Below are 12,977 nucleotides of genomic sequence, written 5' to 3' on the forward strand. Positions count from 1 at the left end.
AGCGAGTGCAGAAAAGAAAACACTCGGCAGACCATAGTTTGCACATTATCGCTGAGTCGGACTCTGATTTTTCAGAATCGGATTTTATTGACAGTGATCAGGAATCAAGCAAGAGAGTGAGAAGCCGGAATCAGCTGATCGGACACCAGCTGATGCCGCGCCAGCTGATCGGCTGCCAGCTGAACGCATTTGCGCAACCGATGCAGCTACGGCAAGGTTCGCATGGAAGGAATACCCAGACATTGATCCGTGGGAGCTGAACTGGCTACCGGACTTCACAAGACAGCATGGCTTGCTGTTGGACACGACAGATCACCCACTGCTGGACTACTTCAGGCTGCTCTCTCTTGATGCTGCTTTTCAGCTACTGTCAGACGAGACAAACAGGTAGGCAGAGAAATTTTTTGAATCACGGGCTGCGCTTGCATCGCATTGATAGCGTGCGTTGCCTTGGTTCTTTTGATTCCAAATCTGGTTGCACGTGGCAGCTAATGGTATGTTTGTTATCCAAAACCTGCAAAAGCTAATGCTCAAATTCAAGTATTTCACAGTTTAAAGAATTATTTAATGAAATTAGAAAAAAACTAGCTAATTAGCAATAGTATTGCTGGCTTATAATTATTTCAAAGACAATGGGAAACGGCAGATGACCGGTGACTTAACACCGTGAAGCGTTGAGTGTACAATGTCATTACCCAAATTCTATGGACAATTGTGTTGCCCCGCGGATAAGTCGATTCTGTCTTTTTGAATGAATTTTAAGGCATAAATTTTTCAACTTATACACAAGTATCTACGGTAAGTACAATCTTAAAAATAAAGGTGCCAGAATGGATCTTCATGGTGATGCCATAGGGGAACCATTTTTGGTTCCCACAAGACCCATCCACATAAGGGTTCGAAAAAGAACCTTTCTTTACTTAGATTTGGAACAGGCTCCTACATTAAATAACTAATCCCAATAAAATCCCAATGTGTCCTGATTTTAAAAGGACTCTCGCTGCATGCATATGTAACACAGGCCACGTCCTGGTTTTCTTCATCTGTTAGTGTCCTGCTAGGTAGCCCACCATACATTAAAGATTTCTTTTTTTTCTACATATTAGGAAGTTTTTCAAATCAAAAAGAACCAACTTCATGTGCAATGAACCCTTCCCAGTCTACAATGGTGCTTTGTCAAGCAATAGTTCTGCAAGGAACCACACAACCCAGTGAAGAACCATTAAAATTCAATTTTAAAACCAGCATTTTTAAGAGTGTACCTGGAGGTCGAAAGAGAGATTCCGGTAAATCCAAACAATAGATCAGAGGAGCTGATGACATGACAACTGATTCAAGGCTGTTTTTAAAGTGGAGATAAATGGGACCACATGACCATGCTTGACATGTTAGGTGACCACCAGTAACAGTGCACACTGACAGTTTGAACACATTTAATGACATCATGTGATCTGACAACTGTCAGGGTAAATGGACCAACAGCCTTTCCATTTTTCATCCTCTTTATAGCTGTCCTTACTTCCTCCTTGCTAATCCGTTGTACTTCCTGATTCACTATCTCCACATCTTCCAACCTTCTCTTTCTCTCATTCTCCTCATTCATCAGCCTCTCAAAGTAATCAAGGTATACTGAAGTATATTTGTGGCCTTGTCATTCTCATTAGCCACTCCACATGTGCAATAGTCACATTGGTTTTATGGTTTATGTTCTATCAAATTTATTGTGCAAACTATGGCTTCATACGAAAAAGACACTACAATTTGGACTCATGTGACGCTCCATTATTTCACTTTGTGGCACACTCAGAAATACATAGCAAAGTGATGACTGTGGTCAGGGAGGACACAATAGCATGGAAGGGGTTGTCAAAATCATTTAAATTCTCCTTATACTCCATCTTTTTCTGAACATTCACTCCTCCTATGTTTCTACAAATGGCTACATGTGGTCACTCTCCTCCTAGTAGGGGGCCAATATGGTCTTTATGAGGTATGCTGGGATGTGATTTGGTCCTGCTGATATCACATTGCCTGCATGCTTCCTCTTCCTTGGAATTTTAAGATTCAGAGTTTCTAAGAGGATGTGTGTCATTTTAGTCTAAGCAGCCAGTCCAGTAATCCATTTTTAAAATATTGCTGTTCTCACTTCATGCAGAGAAGAGCTGTGAATACTTCTGGATCGACAGTCTGGGAGGGTTCAAGTACTCCACACCAAAGTAACTTGAGAAGGCTGAAAGCATCGACACAATGCAAAATTTAAAAAAAGCATAAACCAGTTTATTTTAGCTTATTTAGCTCCCTTGTTGGAATGAGTTATTTTGTAAGTGCAGCGTGTTACATAACCCGAATCTATATAAATATAATATTAAAAGGCGATTCCCCTCCCTTAGTGATATAGCAGTAAGAAATCACATAGTGGGAAATAACTTAGCTTTGTTTAATGACAGCTTACGCTACATAACAGACAAAAGAAGCCAATGGCAAGAACCCACTTCAGGACTGATGTGTAGAGTCTGCCATTTTCGTCGCTGCATTGGAAGGATTTTCAGGATCGGATTACGTTATCTTCCATCCATCCGTCAGTTTCAAAAGTGTGCAGAGCAATGTTCCAAAGCTTTATACTCTTTCTTCATGTGCAAGCCTCCACTTAGGTGAATCATGCCATTCCAAACGAGGCAAAAAGGATATAATTTCATGCTGACTTTGACACACAGAAATAGTATACGTTTGTCATCAGTCTGACGGCCCATTTCGCAGTTGTCCCTAACTTGTCTTGTCTTAAAATTCTTGCCTACCAGTTCTTATATGGTGAAATCCTGTGTGCTAAATCTGGCTTTGTGTCAACTGTGCACGTGAGTAGAAAAAGGCATATTTATAAAATATATCTGCACAAAGCACAGTGACATATTAAACTTATACACTTATTACAATGGGGTGTTGTACTTTATTTTGCACATGCATGTATTGATAATGTGTATAACCTTTTATTTATAAGTTTATGAAAATACTTTAATTGTGTTTGATTTTTGTTACACTGCACAAGATGAATAATTAGTGGATAAAAGATATAAAGAGAATGGGAGGGTAGAGGGGGTGGAGTAACGGAACAGAGCAACTTACTTCTTCTTTATCCTTTTTACACCTCTACAGTAAATGCCAAAATTGCAACAAGCTCCTTAGCCATAATACCTGGCAATAATAATATGAAATCAAGGTTAAACCTAAATTATGAAACAGCACACTACTTTTACTTAAGATTACAAAATATCCTCAAACATTCAGAAGCAGTGTCTCTCTGACCAAACATTGAAAGTTGTATGTAAGCTGGAATGTCAAAGGTTTCAATCATGATTTAACGAGAAAAAAAGTATTTCCCAAAACAACAGTCCTAAAGGCCAAGATGGTATTTTTGCTGGAGGGACACTTAACAAATGAAGATGACTTTTGATTGCAAAGAGATTGCATTGGGCACATTTTTCACTGTAGTTGTAGAAAGCAAACTTGAGGTGTGGGAATCATAATACATAAAACAATCTCATTTATAGAATCAGATGAAGTATCTGATCCTGAAGAGCACTATGTCATGGTGATGGGTAATTTATTTATTTCTAAAATAATTGTGATAAATATATATTCACCTAATGTGGATGACAGAAATTATATCGAAAATGTATCTGCATCCATTTCCAATATGAGCACTCACAAGTGTAAATTCAGAAACTGTACATTTTTCTGTGTGTATGAAATATGTTTTTTTTCTGTTTATCTTCTTGTAATTTGTTTTACTTCAGTAAAGTTTGAAACAAATGTTCATTTTAGTTGCTACCATATTCATAGTACCACTGCCATAATAGTAGTTACATCACTTGGTACATAAGAAAAGAAAGCGCTCCACAGGGTCGTCAGGATAGCGGAGAGAACAATTGGTTGTACCCTCCCCACTCTGGAACAAATCTACACATCCCAAAGCCGCAAAAAAGCAATAGACATTTCACAGGACTCATCACATCCCGGTCATTGCCTCTTCCAGCTTTTGCCATCGGGCAAGAGATACAGAGCTATGAAAACTAAGACAAACCGCCTTAAAAACAGCTTTTATCCGAAGCAATCATGGCCCTGAACTCAGAATAAAACTGCTCCATATTATTCTACCAATGTGCAATATAGACCTTAAGTCAACAAGTGCAATTTGTATATTTATTACTATTCGGTTTGTTATTATTTTTCTCTCTTCTTGTCTTTTTGTCTTTTTAACTATTATTCCTCACACTGAGTCGATTGCAGCTTCAATTTCGTTGTTCCTTTGTAAAAAGTGACAATGACAATAAAGATCTATCTATCTATCTATCTATCTATCTATCTATCTATAAATGATAGGGTTTAGAACACTAAACTGGAACATGTACTGCAACAATGTCTCTATTATTCATTTACAATTATGTAATAAGACCTTAACAAAGGCTCCTTTCGGACCTACTAACATTTTCAAGACACCTGTAAAGTGGTTATTCATCTGTGTACATTATGCCATATTGACATGCTGGTAAAATTAATTGTGAATATAAAGGATTTACAGGTCTTATACTCAACTATGCAATACCAAGAGAACCTTGTGTCAGTTAAGCAGACTTTGACCGTTTCAACGTGAAGTTATTTTAGTAGGCCATATTGCAGACATGAAAAGACAGTTAATTGATGCTTTGTGTTATTGAGACCAAAAGAAGCCTTTGTTAATGTCTTGTTATATAATAGTAAATAAGTAATAGATGCACTTTGCATTACATTAACTAAAGCATTACCTTTATTGTATGTTCTCCTGGTGTTTATGGTACTCTCGCACATTTTGTTAACATAAATACTCCATTTTTGATACTAGTAGATTAACCATTTACAGCTTCAACATAACCATGGTGTCACTTGTTAGAAAAGAAGAAGTGGAATGAAGCAAGCATGCAAAATGTCAAGAATCTAAATGTTACTCTGACATATCCAACAAAACAAACTAACAAGTATCACTACAGTGACGTCCTCTGAAATGTTCCCTAATTTCAAAAAAGCTAAACTACAGTAATTATAAAAGTATTGAGATCTGGCCTTTCAATTTATTTGCAAGCAACATTTGACATTAACAATGGTGTGGCTGAGTTGTCCTTTAAGCCGAAAAACTGTTGCTGGATTTTCTTTTTCAATGCCTTTGAGGATTTTAAATATCTGGATGAGGTCTCCTCTGCTTGAGAGTAAAGAGGTTTAATTCTCTGAGTCTGCCACAGACTCCTGGGGTGCACCTGGTTGTTCTCCTCTGCACAGCTTCAAGTGCTGTTATGTCTTTTTTGTACCGTGGTGACCAGAACTGCAAACAATACTCCCAATACAATATTACTAATGCATTACGTCCATTGACTTAAATTCAGCAGTTTTTATGATGTAACCTAAGATTATATTTGCCCTTTTCATTGCTTCTGGGCATTGCTTAGATGATAAAAATATTGTGTCAACATAAACCTATAAATCCATTTAAGAGGTTACATCCGGTATGACAGTGTCTCCCATCTTATGTTTATAAGTGATGTTCCTTTTGCCCCATATGTAGCACTTTGCACTCTCCCCGGTGTTCCCCATTTCTGAAAATTGTCCACGTGTTTCTTCTTTGTTTTTTTGCTTCCCCCTCAATATCTGCTATCCCTCCAATTTCAGTATCATCTGCTAACTACACCAGAATCAATGTCATTAATATAAATCAGAAAAAGTAATGGTCCAAGGACAGATCCTGGAAGGACTCCACTGATGACCTCATTCTCCTTGCATCTGATGCCTTGCCCAGGGCTTGTTCCAGCCTTTTGCCCTGTGTTAGCTGGGATAGGCTCCAGCAACCCCCATGACCCTGTTCAGGACTAAATGGATTAGAGAATGGCTATTAAGCTTCAATACTGATAAAATCCTTATCCTTGATAACTTCAATCTTCATGCCTTTCTGCTGTTCTGACTCTAGGTTTTCTGACATTTCTGAACTTCTTTGGACAGTGTATGCACCATCTGCTCAGTCTGCTGAGCCTTTTCTGGTTCTACTCGTATCTCGAGGACTTGTTTTTTTGTAATTTCTCATTATCTGAGCTCAACGTTTTTGATCTCTCTCTGATCATCTTTCAACCCCGACTTTCTACACCTTGCAGTCCTCCCCAATTAAACAGCCTCACAGCCTCATCTTTACCTGGTTCCCTCTCCTTACAATCTACTGAGGGAGCTGTACAACTGTACACAAATCCCTCAGGACTCTTATTTTAGATCTGGCAGCTTCAGTCAAGACTAGGCTATTTCCAAAGAAGCCATCATATTTCTGGTGAAATTAGATTTTCACCCTCAAGATTTTAAATATCAATTGAATGTTGTTCTACTTAATGTCTGTGCTACATCTCTCTCTCTGCACTTTTTCTTCTTAACTTCACCACTGACTATGACACCATTAACCACAGCACAATACTAAATATCTCAGGATACTCTTTGATGTGCTTCTACTTCGCTAAACCAATGCAGCCTGCTATATTTGGTGGTGACTTGAGCTCTCTGTAGCCTCTTCCTGTGGCGACCCTCAGCGCAACTACAGTTCTTGTTCAGTCTGCTTACTGACTCTCTACTGCTTAATTCAGAATCCAGAGGTACCTCACTATTATGTAGACAATAGCCAACTCAACATGAAGATCTCTCTTCTTGTGGTTGTCTCCAAAAAGTAGGTATATGAGTGTCCACCAACTTCCCACACCTACAAGTAAAATGAAACTGCTTCTTATAGAATCTCTCAGAAAACAGTGAGAAGTCAGGCAAAATGACACCTTTTATTGGCTAACAAAAAAGATTACAATATGCAAGCTTTCGAGACAACTCAGGCCCCTTCTTCAGGCAAGATGTAATCATGTAATGAAGTTCTTTTATTAATTAATGTCAATTACAGTATAGTCATTCATCAATTAACAATTGTCTATATTTAACTCATTTTTTTACCTGAACTATTGAAGGTTTCTTCATCGATAGCCAAATAATCCCCCGAGTAGGTTCTGTTTTTCATTAGTGTGGACTTTTATTTAAAGATTTCTCTGAGTGATGGCCACCCTTTGGATATCACCTCCCAAGGCATCTTTTTAACGTTGGCACAGTCAGAGCCTCTCTTCCTACCTCTGATGCAGAAATTCGCTGTCATGTCCTCCTCATTTCAACAATAAATCACTGCAGTTCAATTTTGAAGGGTCTCCCAGCTTGAATTATCTGCTGCAATGGAGTGTTTTGAATCTGAACGGTCACGAAAAGCACATGTCATTTGGCTCAGCTTGACTCTTCTGCCGGTAACGTCTCGGGTTAAAACTCTTCTCCTGATTGACGTCTCTTTTAAGTTCATCATCACAGATGTCACCTGTCATCGCTGCTGCATCTTATAAACAGTTGAAATCTTCTGAAGACATCCAGTCTTCACTTACTTCTTCCATTTTGCCTTATGGTGTTGGGGTCTTTATCCATTGATTATATGTTTTTTTAACCTTTGCCAGGATCTTCATTTGTTCCATGGTCATTCCTCTCTTTCTGGGTGCTTTTCTTCACTCTTTATTTCAAACACCTTTTTGGGGTACCTTGTTTCACTCATCCTTTTTATTGTTTGGTATTTGGTGTACTGTATGAAACCACAAGGGGAAACTGTCTTTTCACATGACTTTTGAAGGACCCAAGTGACATTCGTGTCTCTGGTGACTTTTCCTATGAAGTAAATAGACGGATTGGGAGAGCTTGGGGGGGTCATGAGGTCACTGGAAAGGGGTGTGTGGCGCTCCTGATATCTCAGCAAAAGGATGAAGGTCCAAGTCTTTAGAGTCCTGGTGCTTCCTGTTTGCGAGACATGGCCGCAATCCAGTGACCTGAAACGAAGACTGAACTCCTTCATGTGTGTCTCTTTGGAGAATCCTTGGGTACTGCTGGTGTGACCTTGTGTTGCTCAAAGAGTCCCGAATGAGGCACATGACCTGCATTGTGAGGGAACATCAGTTACGACACTACGACCATGTGGCGCAATTCCCTGAGGGGACACCCATGTAACACCTGGCTGTGGCAGATAGATGGTCATTTCCGGAAGGTGGGACTGGACCTCATGTCTGCCTGGGGGGTTACCAACCGAGATCCTAAGCTGTTTCATTGTGTGGTGAGTGTGGCATCGCGCTGTATCAGTGCATACTCCCCAACCTGACCTGACCTGACCTGACGAGTGCAGTGTCCAACACCCCTGGAGCAATTTTGTGAAGTCCATTGCTCTTGGGCCCAATGGAGTAGGATCCCTTCTGGCTGTAATGGAATTTGTACCAGCAACCTTCCAGAGACCAGCATATATCTTTAGCCTCAGAGCTGCGCGCCCGTTCGCTCGCGCTCTCTCATATCCATAACACTGTAGATGTTTTATTTTTAAGGTTTGCAGAAGTGGATGCATTTCCAGTTTTTCACGGATTCTTCCTTTGCCTATCCTGTCTTGTTTTGTTTTACGTATCACTCACCTTCAGTACTTCATATTCAGCTGCTATTATTTTTGATCTTTGTTTACCCAATATTGCCTAAGATTCTGCAGTGTATAATATTGTTAGAACGCTGATTTTGTGTTTTTAGTGGAAAAGGTTAAGAATTTTAAACACTAAATAAAGCTTTGAATCAATTTCCTGTTCTCTCTTAAAACAAACGGCCAAAAGTCCCTTTCTGCAACTCTGGCTGAACACTCATTTAGCTTTGTGGCTCCTGTTCCCTGGAGCTTCCTGTGAATCTCCATCAGTGGACTCACTGAAACCTCTCATAAAAACTAAACTCTTCTTTCTTACATTGAAATCAAATTGATTATAACTGCTTTCTCATGTTATTCTTCTTTATGAATTTCTCTCACCCTAATGCTACCAAACCACCATCTCAGGCTGTCCATCGACCTTCACTCTGTTCTTCTTTTGTTCTTTACTTTTGTACACTTCACTTTATAAATGATACATGTATTCCAAAGCTCAGGCATTTACTGTTAATTTTCAAAGATTCCCATGTAAAGTGCCTTGTTGTGGCGTTGAATGGTGACATGCAGACTACCGATTGATTGATTGTTGGTTATGTTCTGATATGTGAAGCCATCCAAATAAAACAAAATGTACTTACCTGCTCATATTATTGTAATTAATGTGTGAAAGTATAACACAGAATTTTTAAAGCAAAGTACATAAGCTGCAGTGTGTAGCTAAATGCATTTCAACCTCTTTATTCTTCTCTACACTTACACAACATTCTTAGCCAAAAAGCAGACTCTTAAACCTTCACTGATGCCAACTTAACACAAAGCTTATTTTAAAATAATAATAATAATAATAATAATAATAATTCTTTGCATTTATATAGCGCTTTTCTCACTACTCAAAGTATTCTACAGAGCAATAAAGACGAGCCAAGCTTAAGATTTAGGAGAACTCACTCAACCCAAGTAATTGAATCAACAACATATTAATACAGCTAAAGCCACTACACATAACAGCCTTAAACATAACAGATTTAAAACACTCTGAATTTAAAATGCAGAATCAAACAGCAGCACTCCAGTAGTTCAGCCAACAGCAGTAGGGGACGAGTGGGGCTGATATGAAATGCTGAAATCCGTATCCCCAATGCAGTCATGTGGCCATCACCAGGCTAAGGCAACATCATCAAATTTCATTTACATTTTACTATGAAAACATTAAAAAGAAATAAAAGCACTTACAAAGAAACAGGTGAAGTTCAAAGGCCTGCATTCTTCTAAGTTGTGAATGATGAGAATTGAACAGACAGATAAATATTTTGATTTATGCACTTCTCTTTGCAGTTGTGGGCTCTTCAGGAAATGACGACCAGCTACACTGCTGTCACCATGAAAACCACAGTGAGCGTTTCACTGTTTTACATTTACAATGTATATTTTTTGCTTGCAATGCTAAAACAGTCATTTACTCTCTTCCGTTTTTTTGACATGATATTCAGAGATTCATGATATTCATTAAATTTAATATAGTGGACTTCCTACTGACACACTGACTGCTGCACAGATTTGCAAATGTTAAAAACCTAGGATGAATCATGAAAATAGAATATTTCTCAATATGTATGTGCATATACACTATTTGTAATATATGATATTCCATAACAATATATGTATGTAGATAGCTATTGTAATAAACAGGCAGAGACAGTATGAAATGTTGGGGCACCTATAGACAAACCCTAACCCTGTATTACTGCTACTTCAACAAGTGAATATTTATTAAAAATAGCAGTGGCCCCAGCACTGACCCCTGCTGGACATCACGCTTAACATCAGCAATTCTGAATGAGTTCCTCACACCGTCATCCTCTGCTTCCTGTGTCTGAGCCAATTCTATACCCATCTACACACAACAACCTGAACAGCCATTTCCTTTAGTTAGATGCCCAACCTTTCATGTGGCACCTTATCAAAAGCTTTCTGAAAGTCAAAATAAATAATATAATATACTCCACTCTAGTCATTTCCTTTTGCTTCCACATAGAATCTCAGCATGTTGGTAGAACATAACCCCCCTCATGTGAACCCAAGTTTTCTGTTCAGTAAACATCTGGTTCTTGTCATGTGTTGCTCAATCTTATCCTTAATAATTCCTTCCGTTAATTTACCTATGATGCACATTAATCTTACTGGTGTACAGTTGCTTGGATCTGCCAATCACCCTTTTTATATAACAGGATAATATTTGCCGTTTTCCAGACCTTTGGATTTTCTGAAAATACACTTCAAGGGTTTATATCTTTATGCGCTAACCTCCTTAAGAACTCCTTGATAAATATTATCTGGTCCTGTGGCCTCATGTAGATAGATAGATAGATAGATAGATAGATAGATAGATAGATAGATAGATAGATAGATAGATAGATAGATAGATAGATAGATAGATAGATAGAAAGTTTATTAATCCTCAAGGGGAAATTCACAAAAAAACAAAACACCTGAATAGACAAGTCTCGGCGTGTAAAAATCCATGTCCAAGTAGTAAAAAGTGTACAGGAAATGAGTTCACATAAAAGAAAGTGTAGGAGTGATCAGAGAGATAGAAAAAAAGGTAGAAATATAAAGTCGTACACAGAGCTGCTGGAAAGGCTGCCACTCACTGTGGCGCCAAATGTTTTTGCATAGAATTCACACTAAAACACACTAAAACATGGCATATGGACACAAACAGAAATGTGCATACGCACAAAAAAATCCAGACGCTTAAATCTGTGCATACGCAAACTTCCATGTTCTTCCGCTATGCAATTCCCGGTCAGCATGAAAAGTAATGCACATGCACAGGCCTACCGCCCCACCCCGACTCCTCCCAGAATTATGCCTTTTTGAATATGCAAATCAATATAAATAGTCTCTTAAGTTCAGCATTCTGTGAAAAGACAATGGCAAAAGCACGGGGAAAATAGGAGAATTTCAGTGAATACCAAGTGGAGGCAAGGAAAAAACATAATATTTGTTGGTTTAAAGAGTGGTATAAACAACAAAAGGAAGCTGATCGAGTGACAGAGTGGTGGAGAAAATCAAAAGTTCAAGTTCAGAAAGTCACACAATGCCCAAAATAAAAAAGAAGTGGTCGGTTATCAAATTCGCTGTGAAAAGGCAAGTCATAGCCCACCATCTGAGTGTCATATAGAAGCGTATTAAGGTACAGAGAAAAGAAAAACAAAATAGGGACACAGTGGGGAAAAAAAAGTTAAAATGTCGACTTTGATCTCAAAATTTCCACTTTAATCACGTAGTTTATTTTGTCATTAAAGTAGAACGTCATAAACTTCATCTTAAAATCGTTCAGATAGATAGATAGATAGATAGATAGATAGATAGATAGATAGATAGATAGATAGATAGATAGATAGATAGATAGATACTTTATTAATCCCAAGGGGAAATTCACATTCTCCAGCAGCAGCATACTGATACAAAAAACAATATTAAATTAAAGATTGATAATAATACAGGTAAAAGCAGACAATAACTTTGTATAATGTTAACGTTTACTCCCCCGGGTGGAATTGAAGAGTCACATAGTTTGGGTTCACTACTTTCTCAAATCCCAGACTTAGAGAACTAAACCTGTTTAATCTCGATCAGAGGTGACTGCATCAGGACCTCATCCAGTCATGCAAAATCCCCAAAGGCATCGATAAAGTTCATCCAGCAGAATTCTTTTGGCTTGAGGGTGAATCAGGTACTCAAGGACATCAGTGGAAATTAAGGGGAAGTGCTTTTAAAACTAAAGCCAGGAAGCACTTCTTTATACAAACATACTACTGAGATATGGAGTTGAAGCAAAAATAGAATTTGATGATAGACTGAATGGTCTCCTTTCGCTTGTCAAATTACTTATGTTGTGATCAGTTAAAATTTTAAGTTGTGTCAATCACATAATGTCCATAAAATTTTCAGACTCTCCCTCTTTCCTGATCATTGCCTTGAGAATATTAATCACAATTACTTTTAATATGATAAGTGAAGAGCAATCATTACCTGATTGTTGTCTAGTATTCATTTATTTTCCTTTGTTCTTGATCCAGCTGAGAGTTGTGGTGGGCTAGAGCCTACCCTGGCAGAACTGGGCACAAGGATGGAAACCTGGAACAAGGATCAGTCCATTCCAGGGCCCACACTTCCACACTTTCACTTTCTTACTTTGTAAGTTGGTCTATGGCCAGGATCCTCCCTGAGGCTCTCCAAGGGCCACGTATCAAGGATCTTAGTAGAGAAAAGTTTCATAAGTTGAACATCTGAGAAGATAAGCGCTCTCTGCCCGTCCCACACTATGCATGTTCTCCTTTCATGATCATCTTATCCACGTGACTCCAGCCCCTCTAACACTCGGTGGAGACCTTAGCACTTTTCTTTTAGGCCCAGACAGGCAAGTGCCTCTAGTCTGGTCCACAGATGT

At 38.6% G+C, this 12,977-nt stretch overlaps 1 protein-coding gene across 2 annotated transcripts in view; it reads right to left on the reverse strand.

The window, feature by feature from the left end:
- Positions 1 to 9,806, reverse strand: part of LOC114666576 (Fc receptor-like protein 2) — a 137,312-nt gene extending 127,506 nt beyond the window's left edge. For both annotated transcript variants that reach the window (XM_051920040.1, XM_051920041.1), the window contains exon 1: positions 9,755 to 9,806. In XM_051920040.1, coding sequence (XP_051776000.1) covers positions 9,755 to 9,785 — 31 coding nt within the window. In that variant the 5' untranslated portion in view covers positions 9,786 to 9,806. The remainder of the gene's footprint in view (positions 1 to 9,754) is intronic.
- Positions 9,807 to 12,977: the final 3,171 nt, after the last annotated feature.

This window comes from Erpetoichthys calabaricus, chromosome 16, assembly GCF_900747795.2.
Source record: "Erpetoichthys calabaricus chromosome 16, fErpCal1.3, whole genome shotgun sequence".
NCBI classification, from domain to species: domain Eukaryota; kingdom Metazoa; phylum Chordata; class Cladistia; order Polypteriformes; family Polypteridae; genus Erpetoichthys; species Erpetoichthys calabaricus.